The sequence below is a fragment of the Calliphora vicina genome, chromosome 4, assembly GCF_958450345.1.
Source record: "Calliphora vicina chromosome 4, idCalVici1.1, whole genome shotgun sequence".
Classification (NCBI taxonomy): Eukaryota; Metazoa; Arthropoda; class Insecta; order Diptera; family Calliphoridae; genus Calliphora; species Calliphora vicina.
This window is the reverse complement of record NC_088783.1, coordinates 9,607,163-9,633,414: the sequence shown is the minus strand read 5'-3', so window position 1 is coordinate 9,633,414 and position 26,252 is coordinate 9,607,163. Positions and strand designations below refer to the sequence as shown.

Sequence of the window (26,252 nt, the reverse complement as noted above, 5' to 3'; positions counted from 1 at the left end):
GAAATTTGCACCAAGGTTAGCTCTATTGGATAGTAACTCAGACACAATTTTTCAACAACATCGGTCGAGAACTCTCTGAGTTATAGGGGGTAAAATTTTGACAATTCAAACATTTCAAAATATCTAGCTTTTCAATATTTCTAAATCGATGATTTTCTATCAATTATTTAATTTGTTTTGGTACCTTTTCTAATTTTATTATCTATTATTAAATTATGGTATTTTGTGTTTTTAGCTTCTGTATATTTTAACAATTAAATGCTGAAAATGTACAATATTTTTTGGTACTTTTTAGAGTTGGATACTGAATTTTTTTAAGTTTGGTACGTTTTTAAACTTTAGTGCATACTTGTTTAAACTTTGATAGTTTTTCAAAGTTTATTATTTAATGTTTGATACATTTTTTTAGTTTGGTACTCTTTTAAAGTTTTAGTACTTTTGTAAACTTCGATACCTTTTCAAACTTTAGTATTTATTTTCTAATTTGTTACCCATTTTTTAAGTAGTCCACATATTTTACAATCGATCCCACTGTTCGAGCGTATTTCGCTGTTTTTTTGCTCATATATGTTTAATATTCAATGTTGGTGTTTTCATTATTTTCTACTCTGTGGCCGGCGGACGGGCCCTGTGTTGTTGCTGTTGTTTTATACTTCTCAGTGTGTTTGCGGTCGCTGTTTTCTGCTCTAATGTTAAAAATCTTAAAGTGTCTCTTCTAGACAAACAAACATTTGTTGTGATGATGTTGGCGTTTAATGCGAGCAAAATATTGCTTCTTTTTTCATCAACATGGTTGATGTTGTTGTTTGTTGTTTTGTACTTTTATAGAACGTGATCGGATCTTGCAGAAATTACCAACGAAAAAAAAAACAATTTTTGGAAATAGAAACATAAAATCATTTCAAAATCGAGGTATAAAAACATGTGTGAGAGCCGAGAGAAGTGAAATCTCAATTTAACAAAAAAAAAATTAATTGAACTAAAAACAAATTAATGTAAATAAAATAGAATTTATTGAATGAATTAATTAATTGGTTTTATATAAAACTACTCTACTCACATACAAATAGTACTCTTATACTAGCAATAGCTTCTCTTAATTGAAATTTTATGAACATGATTTCTTAATTGAAATCTTTATTAATGTTTTTAAATGGTTTTGGAATTTTGCAAACTACTATTTTCATATAGATTTTAGAAATTCGTTTAGTGTAAATTATGATTGTGGGGTAATTTATTTGAATTTTCAAATATTATTAAGTGCTGGTATTAAGAAATACGGAAAATGTAAAATAAAGAAATAATTTATTTTTATTATGGAAAAATGTGGCAAGTTTCTATATTGGTTTTCAATTTCAGCATTAATAGAGAAGAATTAATAAATTTACATTTGGGACGCAACGAAAAATTTCGATAATATTTGGTATACAAGTTTTCCTTGCCCATACAAAATTTAAAGAACCCTAGAATTTTGAAATTCGCTTTATTTTGGTTTATAGATGCGTGCAAAATACTTAAAGTAAAACTGTTAATAACTATTAAAGTTTTAGTTAGATTTTTATCATCTTTGATCTCATATTAAAGCTAATAAATCGTAAATATCTTCCATTTTGAAAAACATATATAAAAGCAGAAGAGGTTCTCGAGATAATTGAAATTTTTGGATATATTTTCAAAAATAATTTACGTTTTTATGTATATTTTTATAATTTACTTTTTAATTTAGTCTTATATTAATCCCTGAGAGTTTTTTATAGCAATAAATTACTTAAAAAAAAAATTATCAGCAAAAGCATAATTATTGGGTGTATGACTTAAAAATGCGGGATCTACAATACAAATACTCATGGCGCTAAGGTAATGCTCTGTATTTGGTGGGTCCAAAAGGGTCCTATCTATTATGAGCTGCTGAAATCTGACCAAAGCATCACAGGGAACCTGTAACGAACGCAACATATTCGTTTGAACCGAACATTGGCCGAAAAATACCCAGACATAAAACCGTAATATTCCATCATGACAACGCTAGGCCACATGTTGCAATACCCGTTAAAAACTATTTAGAATGAAGTGATTTGGAAATTTTGCCTCACCCGCCTTTAGTCCAAACCTTGCCCCGTCCGAATAATATTTGTTGCGATCTATGCAGATCTCTCTTTCTAGGATACGCTTCACTTTGGAAAAGAGTATCCGACATTGGCCTCAAAAGATGAGCAGTTCTTTTGGCTCGGAATCCATATGTTGCCAGAAACATGGGAAAAGCCCATAGCTAACAATGGCCAATACAGTGGGACCTCGATTATCCGTAATACTCGGAAGCGGAAGCATTCTGAATAATCAATTTTCCCGGTTAATTGAATACCAATTTTGAGTAGTTTTTTAAAGGATTTTATGTACATGTTTAAATAATATAAGGCATTTCATTTTCTGAGTAAGTTATTCCACGCATTTTTCAAAACTGCAGAAGTAACAGCATTCCAAGCATTATTAATTGACAACAGTGCTTACTTGATGTTAAACGCTTTCTGAAATTCTTATCTATTGATTGACGTGAATAGTTTTTGCCCTAAAGTTTTTCGATAATGACACTTAAAGCTCCATATTGCACCCTGATCCATCTGTTGGATCAAAGACGTCACATTTGGTGGAAAATTGTATAAATCGTTCATTGCTGAGTATTTTCTATTCTATTGATATGAATTGTGGCAGCTATATAATCAGCTGATGAGTCTTTAAATATTTTCTGGTTCGAATGGGGAATTCTTCTTTTTCGTTTTATTCATATTGTGTTTGTTGTTCAAAAATAATCGAAAAAAATTTTGAAATCGATCCAAAATTTGTTTCTTTTTCTTTCATGGATAATTGTTACCGGATAATCGAATCACGGATAATCGAGGCCAAAAACATAGAGAACATAGAGCGGAAACTAGAAAAAATACTCAAAATAATCACACATACGAGTGTTGTTTTTGTTTTCACATAGTTTTTTCTACTAATGCATTCTCACCACTTAGGTTTTTGACAACTGAGTTAGGTCTTTGACAGGAGAGTTTCCGCTCTATGTCTATTCTCTATGGCCAAAAATTTAAAAAAATCCCGCTTTTTTAAGTCATTAACACAATAATTTAAATAATTTTCAATATATCAGGCCTATCACAGAATTCCATTCCGATCGAAAGTGGAATTTATTCCGTATTTCGCTTCTTTAGAAAAAGTAAAGCGAAAATTTCTTTCGGAATGATACCACATTCAGTTTTCAAAGTGGAATTATTTGTTTTTCTAAAATGTTTAATCAATTTCTGCACCAAAAAACTTCACTTTTGTTTTAATATAAATTAATATCAGAAATACAGAATTATTAAATATTTTTGGAATTAAGAAATTACACGGAATCTGTAGAACCAAAAACGAAATCGATCGGAAAAAACTACGGAATTGAAACCATTCCGAACAAAATGTGTAACAGGTAAATTTGGTGTAAAAAATTTTATTTTGTATCTCTAAAACTAGGTCCTTTTTGAAGTTATACTATTACATCTCCAGAAGTTAGTATTTTCTTATTTTATTTTTAAATTTATTACCGAAGTTTTCGCGAAATTTTTTTTTAAATTACAAAAAAAAAATAAGAATTTTTTTAAATACTAAATTTAAAATATCATATTCTTTTATTTTGGTAATTTTTCGAGGAACATTTGTTTATTTTTACACTCCTTTTTTTGTCAACTTAATGGAATTAATGTAAATTGAACAATTTAGAAACAGTATTTTAAGTATAATTTTATTATTTTTCGTTTTTAATATTTGGTAATTTTTTTAATATTTTCTCTTTGTAGACTTCTTTTTAGATTTCATCATTCTCATTTTATTTTGGCAAGTTTATTGTTTAAACACTCATTGTAAATTTATTAACATTTTAAGCAAGATATCAGGAAACTGATACATATTTCAAATCCCTTCACGTCACTTTTTTACATGAAATTTTACGGAACTATTTTTAAAGTAAGATTAAATTTTAAATACTGAATTTGTTTAGTGTTTTAAATTATTTGTATAAAATTAATATATAAATTATTACTTTTTTCAAAACTCCATTTATCACCAAACACTTTAATATTCTTTTTTTGAATTTTCTTTTATTTATTTAATAGATATCACGTTAATTTATAGAAAAATTCACCAATTCATGAAAATTCGCACACAAACATAAATGTTTTCAATATTTTCGAATATAAAATAACCGTTATTTTACAGCAAACTACGTGAATTTCACTTCCGTTTTTAAATTAAACAAACGCGTTCGTTCAGTTAGTTTAATTCTCGCTTACTATCCGCTATTGTTGCCGGTTGACGAGCGAATGATGGGCAGACGGTCGTGTGTTTTCAAAACACATTTGCTTATTGTCCAACTTTTAAATGGTAGCAACTCATACCCCAGTCATATCATACATGTATGAAGGTAAGCTAGCACACATGTTGCTAGAAAATTTAATATACTGCTGTTTTTCTTTTTGTTTTTTGGAAAATTTAAGGAAAAACACAAATGTTCTTTTGTATTCTACTATTTTTGTTGAATTTTAAGGTGAAACACAAACATCATTCAATCCTAAAATAAATTAGTATTAAAACGTATAGAAATTTTTATTTTTTTATTTAATTTAAGATGTTTGCATGATCGACTGAAAATAGGTCAAAAACCATAAAATGATCTATGGAGTTGTAGTGTGGCGTTACAAATTAAAATAATTTGAAAACTTAAGATTTTGTTGGGGCTAAAAAGAAAACAGTTTGACACACATAATTAGTTCTTTTGGTTTTTGGTCAATAATTAATTTTTATAAAAAAACGCACATTTTAAACAAGGCGGTAATTTTTGTAATTAAGTTGAAGATAGATAATTTATAATAAGGTGTATTATTAACTTTAAATATTATTTTGTTTTTATGCCCACCATCAAAATACATGGATGGGGGTATAATTATTTGGGCATTCCGTTTGTAACAAAACGAAATATTCATCTATTTGTCTGTCTGTTTTAAAAAATTGTAATGTTCAGTAAAGCCTGTCATAACCGGCGGAAGAACTTTGGCATCTTCGAAGCTCATCTTTGTCATCTCATAGATCGTTAAGAAGAGATCCTAGAAGAAAAAGAACAATAATCTGTGATCACTCATTTTTCAAACCAAATATCGAATTTTATATGAAGAATCTAAAATCACTCATAAATCGTTAATAAGAGGTCCTGGAGAAAAAACGACAATTATCTGTGATCACTAATTTTTCTCACCAAATATCGATTTTTAAATGAAGAATCTAAAATCACTCATAAATCGTTAATAAGAGGTCCTAGAGGAAAAACGACAATAATCTGTGATCACTGATTTTTCCCACCAAATATCGATTTTTAAATGAAGAATCTAAAATCACTCATAAATCGTTAATAAGAGGTCCTAGAGGAAAAACGACAATAATCTGTGATCACTCATTTAACCCACCAAATATCGATTTTAATATGAAGAATCTAAAATCACTCATAAATCGTTAATAAGAGGTCCTAGAGGAAAAACGACAATAATCTGTGATCACTCATTTTACCCACCAAATGTCGATTTTAATATGAAGAATCTAAAATCACTCATAAATCGTTAATAAGAGGTCCTAGAGGAAAAACGACAATAATCTGTGATCACTCATTTTACCCACCAAATATCGATTTTTAAATGAAGAATCTAAAATCTAAAATCACTCATAAATCGTTAATAAGAGGTCCTAGAGGAAAAACGACAATAATCTGCGATCACTCATTTTACCCACCAAATATCGATTTTTATATGAAGAATCTAAAATCACTCATAAATCGTTAATAAGAGGTCCTAGAGGAAAAACGACAATAATCTGTGATCACTGATTTTCCCACCAAATATCGATTTTTATTTGAAGAATCTAAAATCACTCATAAATCGTTAATAAGAGGTCCTAGAGGAAAAACGACAATAATATGTGATCACTCATTTTTTCCACCAAATATGGATATTTATTTGACAATATTCTGTATTTGCTGAATATTATTGTGGCAATATTTGCAAGTTTCTGTGAGATAAGAATAGTTTTAGAAAATTTGCAATCAGTGATACAAATATGCTGTTTCGTACTCTAATGTGCTGTTTTCCTATAGCGAACGAGTGCTTTGAGTGGAAATTTTGCATGTATTTTGTTTTTGTTACAATAACAAAACTCATGTTAAATTTCCACACAAAGTACTCGTTCGTTATAGAAAAACAGCCTTTAGTTTCCTATTAAACTCTTCTGTTCTATAAATCGTGTGATTTAAAAACGAATAGTCAAAAAATGTATATTTTGTAAATTGCATGATTTTGTACATTGAAACAAGTTTGTTTACTCGAAAATAAAAAGAACAGAAGGAGTATTTCATTATTTTTGCATGCGGATTCTATAGAAGAAATAACGTGAGAGTTTTTAAACTACTTTTTTTTTATTTTTAGCAAAACTTCATACACATTTGAATTAAACTTTATTTGTTTATTATTAATGTTTCATTATAGCATTTCAAAGTTTCTTTAAATGTAATTAATTAATGCATATTTTTATATTTTGTTTTTTATTTCGATTAATTTATAAATTATAAATTTTACAAGATGTTTTTTTTTTTACTTTATACCAAATACATATTTTTTATTTTGTTTAACTTTGCAAATGTAGTAAGTATGTAGTAGTTTTTAATCTAAACCAAGTATGTATTACTTGTTTCACAATTAAAACAAATTATTTTGTAGCAATTACTATTCGCATTACGATGACCTAAAATCTAAGAAATGAAATTAAAGAAATATAATTTCTTAGCTGATTTAAATACAATTTATAAACTTTTTCTGTTTTTTTTTTTGTTTTTTTTTTTGTAGGTATATATTTTTATTATTATTAATTTTATTTATTTAGATATAGAAGTATTTGTTGTTTGTTTTTTATTTATGTTAAGAAATAAATTACGAGTGTGGTTTTGTTATTCTTTTAAATAGTTTACATTTAAAGTTTCTTTCTCTGCTTTAAGTGGCTTAGAAAACAAAGTAGAGCAAACTTAAAATATGTAATAGCATTAGAGAAAAAATAAAGTAATATGTAGTAATTATAAATTTTTATGTAGAGCGTTAGATGAAGAATTTATTTTTGATTTGTATAAAAATAAGCTAAACTTTTAAACAAGGGCGAAGAAAATAAATAAAAAAAAAAATAAAAAAAAATAATGAAAATGATAAATCCACAATTTGGTGTTTTTCAACTTTCTTGTTAAAGAAGAAAGTAAGAAAAACTAAACATTTAAATAAATGTATGTAGTATGTATAAAAAATATTTTTAAATTAGAAAAAGTATTTGCATAAAATGCTTAGAATTTAAAAAGTATTAACTTAAAAGCCATGATAAACTTAGTGGACAACTTCATGTTGCCTTCTTTCTATTGACGACTGCCTGACTGATTAACTGACTGACTGACAGACTGACTACTGCAACAATTCACCCATAACGATTTCCAGAATCATTTTTTGTCGGAAATATTCCATATTCTGTTGGGAGAAGGTTATCTCCCGATTACGTGTTATATACTCGGCAAACATGCAACTGAATACACCACAGTCACTGCCGTTCATCTGACGCGGCACACCCTGAACCGATTCAATCACAAAATTACTAGTGTCGAAGGGTTGCTTGCGTTTGTCCATCGATTCATCTTTGAGGTATTGTTCCAGTGCCTTGAGTACACTGGGATTCGGTGTACCCATGGAATCGTAGTATTTGATGGTACGATTCTTTATGTGTATTATAGCCATACACCAATGGACGCCACCAACGTGTACGGGCACTGGCATAATGTCCTTGGCAAAGATATCGACTTTACGCGTCCAGCGCTTAACGCCAGCATGGCCCGCTTGCATTAAGCGAGGCACGAAAAAGGTATTCATTGCATAGACCCTGGGCAAACCATGAGAGTCGTGTTTTGTTTCGCCGCGTTCGGTTAGCAGATTCATGTAGAAGTTGATGACTTCATCGTTGAGCCAATTGTGGCCACACAAGGTGTGTATGTCGCGTCTAGTGATGTTCAAATTGAACTTGGAAACCAAAACCTAACCGACAAAAAATATTTAAAATTAATATTGAATTAAAAAATTAAAATATTTGAGACATTTTACCTGATCTAGTGGACCACATATGGCTGCATTAATGCGAGCCCTGTGTTCTTGTGTGAATTCCACAAATTCAGGTTCTTCAACGACATCGTCAAAATCATCGACCACCAATAATTCGGGATCAACAATTTGGAATTTGCGCAAACGTTCTTGAATTTCAGCCTCAGCAGCACGACGCTCGGCTGTTACTTTTTCATTTCTACAAAAAAACCATGTAACCATAATAAAACCAAATCAAAAATTGTCATTTATTTTACAAATGCTTACATTTTAACGGCTTCCTTGACCTCATCGTGTCTATTCTTTTTTAGTTGCGACCATTTCGATTGCCAATTTTCCATCCAATTACCCTTGATAAAGGGCGAGGAATTGAAACGTTCTTGCAATGAATTAACGGGCTCCACATAGGGCCTATTTATATTATAAGAAAGAGAGCAAACAAATTATGAATTATTTTAGTTTAACTTTCATATGTTTTTCAACTTACAAAGCATCATTCTTGGGCTTTTCAACTTTATCTTCGCACAAATTAATAACAGAATTCTGCTCCTTCTGGATCTTAGCACAAGCCGACAACACATGACGTTCCTCATTGCCCAAATCAAGAATATCGGATATTTCATCATCATCCACAATAACTGTGGCTGGCATTGAATGTTTGTTTTTCCCAGAACGCGAAGCTTTTATATGTGAAATGCCTGTTATGGTGACATCTTCGTCGGCCTCATCATCATCCAAATTGATGGTAGACGATAGAGGTGGACGTTTGAAAATCGATTGTCCGATACCCATGGAACGTCTATTGGTAGCTGGAGAGCTGCGTGCCGAGGATGTTACAGCGGTGCCCAAGAGTAGACCAGATCTTCGGCGTTGTGCTGTCGACTTCAAGGAGGAAGATGAGGAAAGCTTATTCTCAGCTCTGGCAGAACTGTACAGACCTGGTACCACTTGTTCTAGTAACTGTTGATATTTCTCACAATCTTCTCGCTGCTTTTCCTGGTTGAGTATTGAAGAGCGATTTTGCGCAGAATAGTGGTTTGTGCGTAGACTGATTAAACCATTCAATATGCGTGACGATTCAGAAGTCGAAGCCGCGGAGGATGAAATACTACTGCGGCCCCCCAATACATGGCCAGTTCCTGCACTTTGGCGTAATGTCTCGGCATAAGTCGGCTTGCGCCTGGTTTCCAATTCGGGAACAAGAGATGATTGTAAAATGCTGCCACTGCTGTGTTCGATTAGAGGTGGTGGTGGTGGTTTCTGTTGCGTGGACTTGCGACGCTCATCGGTGCGTATAATCGGAATGTTGAAGACTTCGGGCACTCGCTTGACTGAAGCCAAAGAAGAGGGTTTAATTTCGAAACCTTTTATTAAAACGGGTTCATCGTCATCGGAAAATTCAACATCTGCATAGGTTGTATTCTTGATTAATTGCTGGGTAATATGGGGAGCTGAAAACATAGACTTCCTTAGGGGTGGCTTATCTGAAACGAAACAGGTAACAAAGTAAAATAATCATGTACATATGTTTTTCTTTAGCTTTCACGGTTAATATTAACCTATAGCAGAAGAAGACGAACGCCGATTGGACATCTCCAATAAAGTTCTGGAGCTTTGTGCTGAATTACTTAATAAAAATTGTTTATCGTATTTGTGGTGTGATTTTTGCTGCTGCTGATTGTGATGCGTTAGAGGTGGCAAAAACTCATTTACATCGTCTACTTCGGAGCGTGCAGCAATGTATTTGGGAAAACGATTCTCCACCTTACGATACTTTATCTGTTGAGGTGCAATGGTCTCACCAGCACACCAATCGTCCGATCGCCTCTTTCGCTTACCCTCCTGATGGACAGTGCTGTAGTGATTTGTCGACGGATTCCAATTAAATAAATGTTTCAATTTATTTATGATGTCGAGACCCATTTGGGCTTCTTGTCTGCGGTAAAACTCGTTATTATAAGCGTACGCTGGACGACCAGTTGACGCAACTTCAACAGTTTCCGAATCCGAATAATAATCACAATTGTTGTCGTCGTCGTCGTCTTCGATGTAGACGGCTGCTGCAGCGGCTGTGGCGTAACCGTTTACCTCTCTGTGTGAATTATAATACTCCTGTGAATCAATGCTATATTTTCTTAGATTTGGAATTGATCGTCGTAGTTGTGGGGCTGCTACAAGTGCTGGTGGCCGTGAAGTAGCTGAATGGCCGTTATAGGATGATCTAGGCTTTAGTTGTGCAACAATAGGTATTGCTTCTGGCACTGGCCTGCGTATTTTACGATTCAATATGGGATAGTTTTCAATTTTCTGAAATAGTAGAGTTTTATTATTATTATTTATAATGGGTTTTGTAAAGAGGAGTATTTCATTTAAATGGACAAATTAAATTACAAATAATTATCACATAGAACAAAGCGAATTTAGTTTACAGGTGGCGTAAACACCACAGCTTGTTTAGAGGCTGAGCTGTCAAATTCACTAGTGTATGTTATTACTATAAACGAAAGAGCAACAGGCTTAGCCAACATAAACAAAAATAAATTTCTTGTGTTTTTGTAAATCTGGTTTAAGATCCGATCTCACATTATAATTAATTCGCCTTGAATTGGAAGATTGAAATACAGATTTGCACAGATTTAAAAATTTTGGTTTGCATTGCAAAATTTTGTTTTTAATAAAGGCGCTTGTTCACTAAATAATATACAAAGCTGGCATCAAAAATATTGAAGTAAGTTTGATTGTCAAAAATAGAAATGTCTCTAAATATTCAACAAAGCAATTTTGTTTTGTACATGATACAATAATTGTAGTAGGTAGAATCACTAGGGAGAGTTAGTTTTGTATACAGTTTTAAGATTACGAAAGAAAGCTTAAAATAAAAACAAAATATACAGACCTTTCACACATTTTGTTCGGAATGGTTTCAATTCCGTAGTTTTTATTCCGATCGATTTCGTTTTCGGTTCTTCAGAAGAAGCGAAATAAGGAATTCTACTTTCGATCGGAATGGAATTATGTTACAGACCTGATAGTCCAATATCAGCACGAATGTAAAGGGTATTTGTATATAAGTTTGTAATTCTTTTAATAAATTCTATAATATCGGAGATGTGAGAACCAAAAGTCGTTCGTGTTTTACAACTTTTCAGAATAAAATATATGAAAGTTGTGTAAACCTGGCAGAGACAGACACGTCCATACAATCAAAATACCCAAATTGGTAATTATATTTTGCTCAAAATAACAGTTATAAAAGGATTTTTGTCAAAAGTGTACACACTTACGCCTACGACAGTTTCGTACTAGATTAAAGAAACAGTTTGCATTTTATCTTTAATTTAGTACAAAACAGTCTTAGGCGTAAGACGTTTACGCCAACCACGATAAGGGTGCTAGAATGAATATGAAGTAATGCAGTGCCGAGATGGGTCGCAAAAATACCAGAGTTGCGAAATTTCTTTTCAGTTTAAAATGTGTAATTAATAATTTATATTTTTTTTGTAAAATTTTTGGAATTTTAATGATTTTTGTAAAAGTGCAGATGATTTTTAATTTTTTGTAAAATTGGCGAATTTTTTAAAATCAAAAATTAAGTAAATATGTTAATTAAAACAAAGCAAACCCAATAATATTAAACAAAATTCAATTCCACGGAAGGTGGTTTTATTGCAAAAATTTTTGTTTTACTATTTGTGAAAAAGAAAACTTTCGATCGGAATATAATTCTGTGACAGCCCTGAAAATTCACGAGTTTTTGGAATAATTTGAATAATGAACTTGTTATTGGTCTATTTGGGTTAAATATTTTTTGTTGTTTAAATCTTCTGCATTTGTTGTAGAACTTTAAGAATTTTTCAAAAATAATCACATAAAACTAAACAAAATAATTTCCGGGAATTCTCGCACAATTTCCCGGGATTTCGGGATAGAAAATTTTGCTGAATTCCTGGGATTTTTCGTCCCGGGAATTCCCATGAAAAACACTAATGACAATAGAAAATAAAAACAGAAAATGTCAAAATGGTTGTGGTTTGGAAAGAGGGACACAAATATACATATGCATATTGAAAATTGTAATCTGTGATATTTCCTATAGTAGTCTGGATATTGATTTAATACATTTTTTGGAAAAAAGAGGCAATCATTAATTTTAAATTAAATCTGCTATGACTTTTTACTTTCAGTATCTTCATTCTTTCTAAAATCTTATTATGAAACATCAGTTTCAATTCAATGTTATAAATTGTTTAAATTATCTGCTTTAATTTTTTAAACATAAAAAAAAACAAATTTTCGAAAATGTATTAACGCAAAATATTTACCTGATTAGCTGTTTTCCTTTTAGGGACACGTGTAACTACGTATTCAAATTCTTCGTCCTCGTCCACCTGCCTGCGCTGATGTGGTTGTAATGCCGCGACTGTTGAGGCAATTTTTTGGCCGTCGTTTAATTCAATCACAAAATGACTGGTGGAAGCAAAATTTTCGTCTATTTCTTCTTGTTGCACGTTCTTTTCAACTTTCAAAGGTTTTGAATTTTCCGCTTGAGCTGTTTGATCTGAGTCAATTACTTGTAGTAATTCGTATTGCTCGTCTTCTTCCTCCTCTTCCACCTCTTTACGTAGTTGCTGCTGCTGTTGTGCTTCTTGCACTTGTTGTTGTTTATAGTGTGCTTTTTTATGTGCACTAGTATTGTTAGCCGTTGCTTGAACTCGATGCAATTCCTGAGTAATATCGGCCGAGCTTAAATAAGAATCCAAAGCCAATAATTTTGGTTCGGGACGCCTAATCCACTCCTTAGCAGAAGTTTTATAATTATTGGGAGTACTGCTGTTGTTGTTGCGTTGGTGCTGATATTGAGCGTTGGGCGACGACGACGAGTTTTGTTGTAGTATATGTTGCAATGTAGATGATGCGCTATTGTGCGCCTCCCTTACACGCGCCAGCAATGCAGATGCCGCAACTGCTGCCGTGGCCTCACTGGCACTGGGACTACTCGATGTGGGTACACGATTCGTTAATATTTGATGTAGATTATCTTCCAGGTTCGTGTGTTCAATGTACATCATCAATGCAATTTTAGGAGAAAGGCTTCAAAAGCCTGTTTAGCCATCGACTTCTTAAGGTTTTTAAAAGTGTTTGTGGCACTTTTTCTTATAAATTTTAGATTTAAGGAACTTTTTTCTTGCACTTGTTTCTATTTTTTTTTTGTTTTGTTAAATTGTCTGCGCTGTACTTTTACCACTTCTGCCTGTCCGGCTCTAATCCGGGTAGCGTCCCTTTGTAAATTGTTTTTTTTTTCTCTGCTTCACTTCTTGTTGTTGGCAAAATGTCTGACGGTTGTTTTTTTGTTCACGGTTTCTGCGTTGTGGTACTTTTCATAACAGATTTATGAAATTTATACACTTTTGTTGATAGTTTTGTGTGTGCAGAATTAATATAAAATTTTCTTTTTAATTTTTTTTCGTGAAAAATAGGTTGGCCAGAGTTTTGCAATGAAAGTTATCACGTAAAGAAAAAAAGCCGCACGCTTGCAATTTCGTTTTTTTCCCTTGAATGTATTCAGCGCACACTTGGTTGTAAAAAATTAGTAGTAAATGACATATTGTTATTTACATGATAAAAAAGGTATCATGGGTAATATCAAATTTTACAATATTTTTTATTTAATAGTAACATTGAAGAACTAACTAAAATTGAGTTAACTGTACAATAACATAATGTGAAAGATGTTTTAATTTCTAATAGATAATATTTTTTATTCCTAAGGGAATCCGAGGTATATTTTCGTAATGCGATGTAGGTGGAAAACCTAGCGTCTAAGCGAAAGCCGGTTATTATTGTCTAATTACAAAGATAAACCGATAATCCAGCCAAAGTTGGTCTAACCCCCAATATCGCAATGTATAGTTATGCTTTAACCTAAAGTTATACTTACGGGATAAGTTAAAATATAACCAGACGAAGTTGCTTTTTAAAATGCATTATATCAATCACTATCTTTCTATAAAGTTACTTTTATAATAAAATTGGTATTTTACGTAATTGCCAATTAAATCAAAAGTATTAAATGATATATTAAATTCAGCTGTTAAGGGGTCTTAATGGTTGCCATATATTAATTTTGCAATCGGTCAGAAAATATCTAATATAAGGGAATAATATCTTTCTGAATTCATAACGGGGTTTTTTTTAATCTATTATAGTGTTTTATAGAAATTATGTTGTATCCATTTTGTTTTTACTACTATTATTTGCAGCTATGCAAATAAAATTGAGAACAAACGCGACCTCTGGTGTTATGTAGTTTTACTAGATTGTGTTAACAGGGTGACTCATAAAATTGTTAATTTTTTGCGTGTTGTACACTGTAAAAATTCTTATTAAAAAAGTCAATTAGAGAAATGTTAGAAAAATAATGTATTGTATTTTTAAAACGTCTATATGTGTTTAAATTTTTTTTTATTTATTTCACAGCAAAAATAAATTCGTAATTGGAACGAATTTATTAATAATATTATTAATCGAACCTGATTTTGTTCCCGAACTTTTGTCATTAACCTAGACCCCTTTCACACTAAGCAATTTAGTTGCGCAAGTCTCTTGCCCAACAACAAAACAGAATGTAAAATTTTCTTCTCCTTAACCCGACATTAACTCTGGCATCCACAAGAGACTTGCACAACTAAATTGCCTAGTGTGAAAGGGGTCCTAGCGTTTACAAATGCAAGTACCCAACAATTAAGCAAGTAGTCAATGTATCCCTTAAAGACAGTAATTGTCACAAATGTCTTATCACTTGGCTGACTCCAATTTATATATTTTGGTCATTTGACACGTGTGTGCATTTTGTACTGCATAGAGAAGACAATTGGTTACTTTATACATCCCAAGTAATCTAGTGTGAAGACAATTGACATTTAAGTGTCTCTAAGTAATCTGGAGTGTAGTCACTTTAAACGTTTTGTGAGTAATTCGTACAAACTGGTTTTATACAAATTGTGTTGATATAATTCTCATACAGTGCAAAACCGTCTTTCAAGGTTTCTCGGCTTCAATTCGCATGATACCCAATTTCCCTGATTTTGGATAAATCCTTCTGCTCGCAAACGTTTTGATTTAGAATACATAACAATAAGTAGACATACTAATGCGGGGAACAATTTCCTGTATATCCCTATTCTTCTCTTTTTTAGTTTTTTCCTTGATTACAACTGTTCTAATATTGAAACCATTGACGAATTAATTAGCTATTTTTTAAAAGTTTTCCAATAACATTTTTAAAATAATAATGCAGCTTGATTGTTCTTTTTTCCAATTTACTCAAAATAAATTCTTTATTTTTTACAATTAAAACATAAATATATTAAATTCCACAAAATAATACTGCTGGCATAAAGGGCTGCTGCTAGACCCACACTAGCCTGAAAAGAAAAATTCACGACTACCCAGTGGGCCAGGGTGCCCCATACAAGTATTAACAAGCCATTGGTAAAGTGCACTGGAAAGCGTATGGCAGTCCACTGAGAACGTGTCATACTCATTTGAAAGACCCAGTCGTGAAGGAAGAGTGTTACGGATTGGCCGAAACCTAAAAGCGCAGCTGACACACTAAGTAACAGTTTGGACGTTGAAAAACTAATGACTGAAATAGGAAAAAGAGAAATAAAGATTAAGATATGGTTAATAAGACAGTAATATACTAGGGTGAGCGATTATTCGACTTATTCCAATAAACAGCCTTCAAATAGTTGATAATTGGAAAAACCGATTGCAATGTTTTTAAAAAAAGTAAGTTTTTGTACATTTTTGGTTAAAAACGTCCCAAAAGCCCCAAAAATTCAAGCCCTTGAACATTTTGTTGAAATTTGACTTGAATGCTAATGTAAAAACTTGGAAAATATTTGAAAAATTAAATATTTCTCAACCAAATCTATGAATTTATGTTTCCTTTTTAATGGAGAATGCTATTGAAATAAAGTGTAATACAACTGTTATTCAGTTGCTTGACTATAATTCAAGGCTTGAATTACACTTGAATTCCAGTAAAAATACTTATTGGGGTAGTTTTGGGATATATTTTGCTATAAAATTTTAAAAGATATTATTTTTTTTTATTTTTTTTGCCTAAAAATATTTAAAATTGTTATTTTAAAGTATAATTTACATAGCTTGTTGAACAAAATGTTTTTAATACTTGTATTTAATACACTTTGTTAAACAATAATTTATAAAATCGTTTTGTAATTGAATTTTATGTTATTTGAAGAAAAAATATTTTTTTCAGTTCAGTTTCTATATTCAATAAATTTACTCAATTTATTACAATTTTATAAATAATCACATCCACTATTATTTAACCCGAAAGGATATTTAATATTAAATATTATATCCAATATAGCTCTCTTACTTGTTTCAATTCATTTTGTAAATGACTAAAAGTAGAATAAAAATAAAACTGAATGAAGAAAAAATATTTTCACATAGTTTTTATCTCATTCGGTTTTTTGACAACTGAGTTAGGTCTTTGACATGAGAGTTTACAATATACATATGTATGTGTATTTATCTTTGTGAATTAATTCCATTATGAATTAAATTAAAGAATTAGTTTTTGGGAATGGATTTATGGAATTAATACTGACAGTTTTTAACTCCGAATTAAGATTATAGTGAATTAAGCTCTAATTGAATTAATTCGAAGCTCTGATTTATACTTACATATCAAAGCAAATCCTTTCGAGATGCAGCCCAGTGTATGCCACTTAAATTTATGTTTATACAAACTATTGCCAAATCGTGGAGTCATCAATGAAAAACACATCCAAGGAAAGGCCAATAAGGAGAATAAAAACGGTATTTCAGCATTTTTAATGGCATGATGACTGACCGCCAAACCAGGCAATACTGTGAGACACATGACATATGAGAAAATATCAGCCGATAGAAAGAAAGTGGTCGAATATAGTTGAGGCACCACTAAGGCGGCCTGCAATGGATGAGCAATTTTATCCAAAAGATTATCCCATAAATTGGTGGTGACATTGCGAGAAAATTTTTGAAATTTATCCTAGAAACAATACGATTATTAAGAATGTCTAGTTAGAATTTCACTTATTCGCACTTACCAAATTACTGTAACCCGAATCGACCACTCCCTCACGACTCATTTGCAAGCCATTCGATATGGATTTTTGCATAGTCTGCGAAGCACTTACACTGTTTCTGCCATAGTTTTCGATAGTTGCTGAACTAGAACGCATGACTGAGACATTTTCATCTTCTTCGGGTATAATTTCCATGATTTCCACACCATTTGGATTAATGAATGTTACATCCACCTGATCCGTAGGCAACATATAATGACCACTATCGGCCAAAGCTAAAGCCGCCACACTGGGATGATGTTCCATAATGGGATTCTTCCAAGTGCGCAACTCAATGCCATCCATTTGATCGTTGAAAACATTCGAGTAGCGGCCCAACTGATGATGTAGCGGTGTAAATCCTGTCTCTGCCTTTATCACAGATACACGCTGAGTTATGGCGCCCTCACGATGGCGTGTTATAATTAAACTTATCGGTATGAGATTCACTAATAAGGCAGACATTAAAACTATGGACTGGGCAGTGCCGTACAGTGTGCGTAAATTGGTAAAAGCAAACGATAAAAATAATTGACAAAATGCTTCGCCACACAAAAATATTGTCTTGCGCACGAATTTATCCTCTCGTGGCCGAACCGCTTCCAAGATGACATGAGTCTTCCAAACAAATAAACTGGCACCAATACCTAGGCAAAATATGGGATTTGAAATATTTAAATATTTATTTAATTTTGATATAAATATTAACCTGCAAAAACTCCATAAAAGACTATGGCAATGGCTTGAGTGGTGGTGGAAACTTTAACCCAGGCTGAGGAAAAGAATATGCCACTGACCATTAGGGAACAACAGATTATTAGGGTGGCCAGTAGAAATAATCTTCGATATTTAGCTGTTTCTCGTGTTCTTCCATGGTATTCTGTATCTAAATGTTCGAGTATACTTCGGCATAATTGACCCGTGGCTTGATACACAATTGCTGGCCAGATGCGCAATACCAAGTCTTTATCAGACTCCACGACATTACCATACAAGTAGGCAGGGGTGGCGAGAAATGCCTAAAATTTATAAGAAATAAAGGAAGAGTCGAATTTAGCAATAATTATTGAGAGTTTTTATATGCAGATTATTCGGATATAACAACCGGGATTGGATAAGAGCAAATGTGAGAAGATATTGTTTCAAACAGACCTTCGAATTAATAAATAAATTTTCATCTTAATTCACTAAAATTTTAACTCATAATTAAAAAAATGTGAGAAATTTCATTCCAAAAAACTAATTCGTTAGCTTCATTCATATGCTTTTATTAGAATATATTGTATTTATTGTTGAATTAATTCATAATAAAATTTATTCAACATTTCAATCAGCTTAATTCACTAAAATCGTAATTCAGAATTAAAAAATGTGAGGAATTTCATTCCCACAAACTAATTGTTTAGCTTCATTAATACGATTTTATTCGAATAGAATTCTTTCATTGTGGAATCAATTCATAATGTAATTAATTTATGTATATAACCTTTTTATAAATCAATTGTTGTTAATTTAATTCAAATCTAATCCAAATTGAATTGAAATGTTTTTTCTTCATTCAATTGAAGTTAGTTTTGTTTTTAAAACAAAAAAAGTTGACTTAAGCCTTTTGTTGTTGATTTAAATTGGAAACAATTTTAATCATTTAATACATTTTTATTAAGCTATTTTGTAATGGATTTGAATTACAGAAAACTTTAATGATTCAATAAGCAATTAATCCTATAATTAATGAATTCTCAAAGAATTGAATTTTATATATTTGAAGTACTACGGAATTAAGACTGGTGAATGTTTAAATGGATTGATTAAGAGAATAATACATTTTTGTTATTTCCAATCTAATCGAAATTGAATGATAATAATTTGTTCATTTTAAGAATACAAATCAACATTAACAAATTTGCCGGGAATATTTGCTTAGAAATACCAGGGAAATTTTGGGAATTTCTTCACAATTTATCTACTTAAAGTTAAACAATTACAACAATTGCCAATCGAATGATTTTTAACGATTTGAATTTAACATTTCCATTAGTAGAAACTTCTACTTATCATTTGTAAGTATGGCAGCATTAAATATTAAAGTTGCTAAAAGCTCTAATAATAGAGCATTCTAGTTTTGTTAGATAGATAATTCATGAAACTACTAGAAGATGGCACTCTGAATATAAGTAGTAACCGAAAATCACAGTCATTTCATTTAGAATTAACATCAACAGTATTCATGGACATTATAAAGTGTGTAATATAAGTTTAAATAAATAAATAGTTGTTACAAATTTTAAACTACTAAACTGCTTTCACTTGCAATCAGAAGAATACGTTTTATTTAAACTGAAAATCTTAAAGGAAATAAACCACCGTTTTTAAAAGGTAAAAAAGTAAAAATATCCTTAGATTTTATTGATACAAGTAACAGACAATTTTTCAGCCTTAATAGAAAACTGAATTATTTGATTAGCAATAAATTCGATTATCATAAACAAAACCATTTTCTCTGTGTGACAAAACAGAAAAATTTGTATTTAAAATAGGAAAATTAACTTTTGTATTAGGCTGATTTAACACAAATCGAAATTTTAAGTTCTTAAAGTAATTATTAAAATGCTTCACAATAAATCTTCTAAGTATGTATATTAGGGTGGGTCGATTTTTTTTCACGAATAATCGTATAGCTGGAACGCATTTTACGGAAAATTCTAAGAAATTTTTCCCAAGAAACCTTAGGTCTAAAATCAAATCCTATCTTGCGCATTTCGTCTTTAATCCAATGATATTTCAGTATATATTTTTTTTAATAGTTTTTTTATTGGATAAAAGACGAAATGCGCAAGATAGCAATTGATCAAGTAAGAAAGTATGGTAAAGTAAATGAGGAAAAAACATTAAGGGTACTCATTTAAACGCTTAAGTTTCCCATTTGTGCAAATGGGCAAATTTGCGCGACATGTTTCATGAACCCACCTTTTCAATTTTGTGCAAATTTATACAGAAAATTTATATTTGACAAATAAAAATACATAAATTCAACAAAAGCTTTAATAATTTTTTTCAAATTGTATAAATTTTAATTTTAAAATGTTGAATGAAAGTTAAATCTTTGGAACAAACGGTGGTATACATAGTTTGGAGGACTTTGTTTATGTTCTAGCTGTTGGTTAATGTTTTCATACACAATGTCATTTAATACAATGATTCTGTTCCAAAGTTACACAATTTTCACATGCACAAAATTTTTATATTTTATTTGATTTTTATTTCTTATAAATAAAAGTAAACAAAAGCAGCTGATTCATCAAATGCACAATAAATTCAAGTTTGCGAGTCTAAATTGTCGCGCAAACTTATCGGAGTTGTGCAAACGAATTTCCATACATTTTTTGACATTTCATTTGCGAGAGTGTAAAAATGCACAGATTGCACAGTTTGCGAGGCTTTTAAGCGTTTACATGTTTACATTTCGTGAATGATTTTCGGAAGAGGGCCTTATATGGGAGATATGACTATTTATGGACCGATCATCATGTAATCAGGTCCTGTGTCTATATGAAAGTTATTTATGTTGACTTTTAGATCGATACCAACATTTTTAAGAGATTTGTGCTCGTTAAAGTAATTTTCGGAAGCGGGCCTTATATGGGAGCTATGACTAATTCTGGTACATGAATTCCGTATATACAAAACTTACTGGGAGTCCATTTTCGGCAGGACATTTATATGGGGGCTAGGTGATATAATGGACGGATTTCCGACAATTGTCCTTGAGCCGAAAAAAATAGTATGTACCAAATTTGATAGAAATATCTTCCAAATTGCGATCAGTACTTTGCGCACAAGGTTTATATGGACAGACATTCAACCAAACGGACGGACATCGTTTAGTCGACTCAGAAAGTGATTCTGAGTTTATACCCTACCCATTATGATGGTTTAAATTGTTTATATACATTCTGATTAGAAAAAGTTCTCTTTTGAAATGTATTTCGCATTTTTTCTAGATTTAATTTAGTCGGACCTCTTTGAATTTTGACTGACTATTTGAAAAATTGTACATGTATTTTGGTACAATTTAATAATTGAAAAATTACCGGTAATGAACATACATTTTTATATTTCCCGGGAATATAAAAAGTCCGGGAAAATTAAAAGCTCTGATTTCAGCGCCAAAATTTAACGGTTAATCACAAAACGATAGAGAATTATACATAGAGACGAGACACTTCGATTTGTCAAACCAAAATACAACAAATCATATGTCTTATACAACAACAAAATACATTGACTAGCATGTAATTTGTTGTTGCAAGAGTTAGGTTTTTGACAATTACGTCTCGTCTCTATGTTACCCTATGCACAAAACAATATTATTCCAACTCTTATTTTCAATTAAATAAATCGTGGTGCACACTTTTAAAATTTTCTTAAATCAAAAAAACGATGTTGGTCTATTAAGTTGGTAGATGGTTTTAAAACTTGTATATCCATTTTGATATTATGATTAATATATAGATTCTATATAAGACTGTATTGTTGAAATTTTCTCTTTCTTTTGTATTATTATTCCAAATATTTTTCTAAACTGAATGTTTTATATTATCTTGGCTCAAATAATTGTATAACTTTACATATAAATTAGGCCTATTATTAGAAATGATTAAAAGTTAAACTATACTATATATTCCCTTAACCCGATTGCTTTTTATCAGCTAAAACACCAACACTTGTTTTTTTATCACAATTTCAAAATTCGGAACATCAACATCAAGACATCAACAAGATAAATTCAAATTCCTCTTACACGCCTCTCCTCGCACACTCTGTATCCAACCCTGTTTTATTATTTACTCCCTTCTTTTTGGAAGGGGGGGTGTTTATCTTTTTAATCTACATGTTTGAAAATTAAGAAAGAGTAAAAACAAGTGGGACCATATTAAAAGTAGCCACCAATATGTCATAATAGTGCATGTATGTACATGTATTGCGAAACCACATAACATATACTTCTGTTGGATATGCTTCTTTATCACACGTCTCCGTTGAACGCCAGCCGTTGCTACAGCAGCGGCCACTGGACGCCGCACACCATTCGAACCTGTTGGAGGGGCCAGCAAAGTGGCGGCTTCTAGGGGATTTCTATTTAGATTTGAGTGTGAATATGCTGATGATGATGATGATGTATCCATTGTTAATATCGTGTTTTTAATTTAAATTGTATATATAAGTTTTATTAATTGCCGCCACTCCCTTTCGCCGTAGTCATAAATTCCAAAATAAAAAACAAACCAAATTCGTAGTATACTACGCAATCTTTTTTTTTCCTACTAAACTATTTTCACTTTGTTTTTAGTACTATTTTCAAAAAATTATTTTATATATCCGTTCGTTATGGTTAGATAGAGTTAAAAACAAGTACTACTGAGAGCCATAGAATCGCAAAATATCAGATTTTCAAATTATGTACGTACGAATACGCTGACTGACTTGACTGTTTGTCTGTCTTTCTTTATTTCTTTCTGTACGTGTGAATGTATATAAACAACAGTATAATTTATTATTTCTGATAACAGTTATCTGATGATATTATCTTGAGATTACTAAATCGAATGAATGCATTCGTACGTAAAGATTTCGAGTAAATTTTTTGATGAGTGCTTTTTTGCTAAACAGTTGACTCGTTATAAGAGTATGATATGAGTGGTTTTCTGTTGTTAATATTTTTTTGTTTACTCTAAATTGTTGTGAGTATTTATTTAATATAAGAGAGTTTTAGCACAAAATGAATTTCAGCTGATTGAGTAGATCCGTTTTGCTTCATTGATTATCGAGAGAAAATATGTGTGATATTTAACAGTAAACTTAACCTTAACCAAACGTTTAATTTTTTTAAATTATAGTATCTAGCTTTAGGGGAATTGTGAATAAAACATCTCAGACTACAGAAGGAAATTTCCAAAGCTGTCCAGCTATGCAGTAATTAGATTCGAAAGAATCATAATGTGTAAAGCATGCATACATATTTGAACATTTTCATTTCTAGTAAAATTCCAGTTCGTAGGAAAGAGAAAACGCAGCTAATTCGTTTAAAACATTTAAAAGTCGAAGCCTTTCCTACTATCAGTAGTAATACGTCCTTTCTCCGTCCATTCTCCGAAACCGAAGCTCCTGAAACTGAAGCCCCAGAAACTGAAGCACCTGAAACAAAAGCACCTGAAACTGAAGCCTGAGAAACCGAAGCACCTGAAACTGAAGCTCTAGAAACTGAAGCACCAGCAACCGAAACTCCAGACATCGAAGATCTCGCAACTGAAGCACCAGAAACCACAACACCTGGAGACGGTGAACTTACAACTGACATTTCTGTTCATGATTTTGTTTGTCCTACAACTGGATTTTTCCCTCAAGATTCCAGCTGTACCGAATTTAACTATTGCTGTGAAATTGATGGTGAATTAAAAGCATTTAGACGCCACTATCCTGGAGGTCGAAACTTTTATCCGATAGGAGGATATTGCACTCCAACTACGCAAAATTAAACCAACTGATGTCCCTGTTACTGGAACCACAGAAACTCCTGAAACAATTGATGTCCCAGTAACTGGAACCACAGAGACTGAAACTCCTTCCACTGAAGCACCAGCAACCGTAGCTCCTTCCACTGAAGTTTCTTCCACTGAAGCTCCTTCCACTGAATCTCCTTCCACTGAAGCTCCTTCTACTGAAGCTCTTTCAACTGAAGTTCCTTCCACTGAAAAACCAGCAAACCTATTTCGATCCTAGACCCTATAAGTTGCTAAGTGTACACAGTGTAGCTGTATAGTATATAAGTATTATTCAATTTTAAGACTCTAGTATATCTATACTTTACCGGATGTTGGTGTAAATAACATCATAAACCCAGCTCTCTTTCATATTTACCACCTACTTTGTCACATTCAAACGATGTTTTTTTGTTTTGGCACAATCTATTCGAGATAAAAGTTAAGAAAAATATATAATTAATAAAGAAGCAGCGAATTGCAGTTGTTGTTTATGGATGGAAAAAAAATGTTGACACACATTTCAGTGAATTTATTTATCCAAGATAACTGAAGATCATTAAGATGACGAAGTGTGAATAAAAATAAGTTCATTTTGTTATAAGTTTACACTTTTGTGCCTATAAAATGTTGTACACAACGCCAGAGGACCCTAAGTATAACAACGAAATTCGAACTGGAATCATCCAAAATGTGGTCGAGGAAAATTAGCAAATTAAATGTGTTTCTATTATTGATGGTGAGTTTTTGTTAAACTAAATACAAACGGATACAAACTAATCAAATTTTTAAGGTCCTAGTAAATATATCCAGGGGAGAAACAACTGTGGAGACTTTAACAACTGCCGAAGTCCAGCCTCAAGATATTAATGGAGATGCAGTAATTGGTGAAAATTTAAATTCGGTTAAAGATAATGAAGTTGAAGTTACAACAATTGCAGAAGATGAAGTTGGAGTGGTAACTGATGCTTCAAACGAATTGGAGAATACAGCAGCAACAGAATCTGAAACTAATGCCGAAGATGTTAACAATACAGAGCCTCCAAATAATGCCGATCCCAGTACAGAACCAACAATCGAAACTACTACTGCCAATCAAATAGAATGTATTTGTGATTGCACTGCCAATGGTAATCAAATTACACTTGGTTGTAGCACACAATCGCCAGATGAAACTACAGAAACTGGAACTACAGAAAATTCCTCAAACAGTGACACAACTTTACCAAATGCCGAAACTACAAAGCCTGCTGGGGTAGCTGAAACTGCCACAGATTCAATTAATATAGAAACTACTAGCGAAGCTAATGCAGAAGCGGACACCACTATACAATCTGCAGCCGAACCTGAAACTACTACTGCTGCCCCACCTCCAATTTGTTCTGTGCCCGGTGTACAACCTCATGAGTTAGATTGTCAACAATATTATGACTGTTCTTTGGAGGGATCTCTGGATGGTAGTTTTCATTTGCTTACAAAATCTTGCCCCAAAAAACAAGCCTTCAACATCGAACTTAATCGCTGTAGTCGTGATATTTCATCTTGCCTCTCCTTGCCCATTCAGTGTCTAGTTAAAGGTGGCGTAGCTGATCCAGCCGGTAATGCCTCCTATTATCTTTGTGAACCCCGCCTTGTAGGAGTTGGTTTTCGTATTTTCCATATTGACTGTGCGTCGAATGAAATTTTCTATCCTGAATTGGGTAAATGTTTTTTGGACTTTAATAATTTACCTACACAAAGCTTGCCGCCTTTTAGTTGGAATCAAATAAGAGATATTGATATTGTTAAGACAGAATTGAAACTATTGAGGGAACAGGATAAATTGAAATTGAAACAGGAGAAAGATCGCCAGAAAGCTGAAGAAAAGTTACAAAAAGAATTGGAAAAGGAAGCAAAAAAGAAAGCCAAGGAGGAAGAGAAAGCCAACAAGGAGAAAGCCAAACAGCAGGCAGCCAGTATTGCATGTCTCCAGGAAGGTAATTATGCTTCCGAAATCGGAGAGAATATTTACTATTCCTGCATTACCAAAAAAGGCAAGTTGAAGGCTATCCCCATGCAATGTAGCTACGGTGCAACATTTAATGCTGAAATGGGCGGCTGTATCAATAGTTTAACTGGAGTAAATACTAGTGTTAGCGATGATGATGATGATGACGATTAAATGTTAAATTCTACTAAAATAATTATTTTCCTAAAAATATTTTAAACTAACAAATTATGGTGTGTTCAATTGTATTTAATATTTATTAGAAATTCATATAAACAATAAAGTTCTTAGATCTAGATAATAACCGGTTTTATTTTCTCTTGAACTGTCAAATTATGGAAATACAATTTTTATGTAGAAACTCCCGAGATTTCGCAAAACA

The 26,252-nt window shown here is 31.9% G+C and overlaps 3 protein-coding genes across 3 annotated transcripts; 1 reads left to right on the top strand and 2 right to left on the bottom strand.

The window, feature by feature from the left end:
- Positions 1-6,516: 6,516 nt before the first annotated feature.
- On the bottom strand, positions 6,517-13,762 carry Ulp1. Its single transcript, XM_065506736.1, has 6 exons — positions 12,521-13,762; positions 9,758-10,505; positions 8,686-9,682; positions 8,466-8,609; positions 8,202-8,397; positions 6,517-8,135 (listed from the first exon to the last, which is right to left on the bottom strand). The coding sequence occupies exons 1-6, from the start codon at positions 13,265-13,267 to the stop codon at positions 7,515-7,517; spliced, it is 3,453 nt and encodes a 1,150-aa protein (XP_065362808.1). The 5' UTR covers positions 13,268-13,762; the 3' UTR covers positions 6,517-7,514.
- A 1,744-nt stretch (positions 13,763-15,506) lies between these two features.
- On the bottom strand, positions 15,507-22,728 carry LOC135957281 (uncharacterized). Its single transcript, XM_065508003.1, has 5 exons — positions 22,321-22,728; positions 18,054-18,363; positions 17,327-17,991; positions 16,920-17,268; positions 15,507-15,843 (listed from the first exon to the last, which is right to left on the bottom strand). Exons 1-5 carry the CDS (start codon positions 22,528-22,530, stop codon positions 15,536-15,538), a joined length of 1,842 nt encoding a protein of 613 aa, XP_065364075.1. The 5' UTR covers positions 22,531-22,728; the 3' UTR covers positions 15,507-15,535.
- A 1,758-nt stretch (positions 22,729-24,486) lies between these two features.
- Positions 24,487-26,174, top strand: LOC135958115 (uncharacterized). The gene is made up of 2 exons (XM_065508978.1): positions 24,487-24,622; positions 24,677-26,174. The coding sequence occupies exons 1-2, from the start codon at positions 24,575-24,577 to the stop codon at positions 26,042-26,044; spliced, it is 1,416 nt and encodes a 471-aa protein (XP_065365050.1). The 5' UTR covers positions 24,487-24,574; the 3' UTR covers positions 26,045-26,174.
- The last annotated feature ends 78 nt before the right edge of the window (positions 26,175-26,252 follow it).

Bases quoted from the DNA above. Each gene is read 5' to 3' on its own strand.
- LOC135957281 (XM_065508003.1), bottom strand. From the start codon at position 22,530: ATGGATACATCATCATCATCATCAGCATATTCACACTCAAATCTAAAT. The intron at 18,364-22,320 runs GTACATACATGC...TATAAATTTTAG, and splicing joins TATGTGGTTTCGCAATACAT to GCATTTCTCGCCACCCCTGC. The intron at 17,269-17,326 runs GTAAGTGCGAAT...TATTGTTTCTAG, and splicing joins ATTCGGGTTACAGTAATTTG to GATAAATTTCAAAAATTTTC.
- Ulp1 (XM_065506736.1), bottom strand. From the start codon at position 13,267: ATGATGTACATTGAACACACGAACCTGGAAGATAATCTACATCAAATA. The intron at 10,506-12,520 runs GTAAATATTTTG...CTACTATTTCAG, and splicing joins AAAGGAAAACAGCTAATCAG to AAAATTGAAAACTATCCCAT. The intron at 8,398-8,465 runs GTAAGCATTTGT...GTTTTTTTGTAG, and splicing joins GTCAAGGAAGCCGTTAAAAT to AAATGAAAAAGTAACAGCCG.
- LOC135958115 (XM_065508978.1), top strand. From the start codon at position 24,575: ATGTGGTCGAGGAAAATTAGCAAATTAAATGTGTTTCTATTATTGATG. The intron at 24,623-24,676 runs GTGAGTTTTTGT...CAAATTTTTAAG, and splicing joins ATGTGTTTCTATTATTGATG to GTCCTAGTAAATATATCCAG.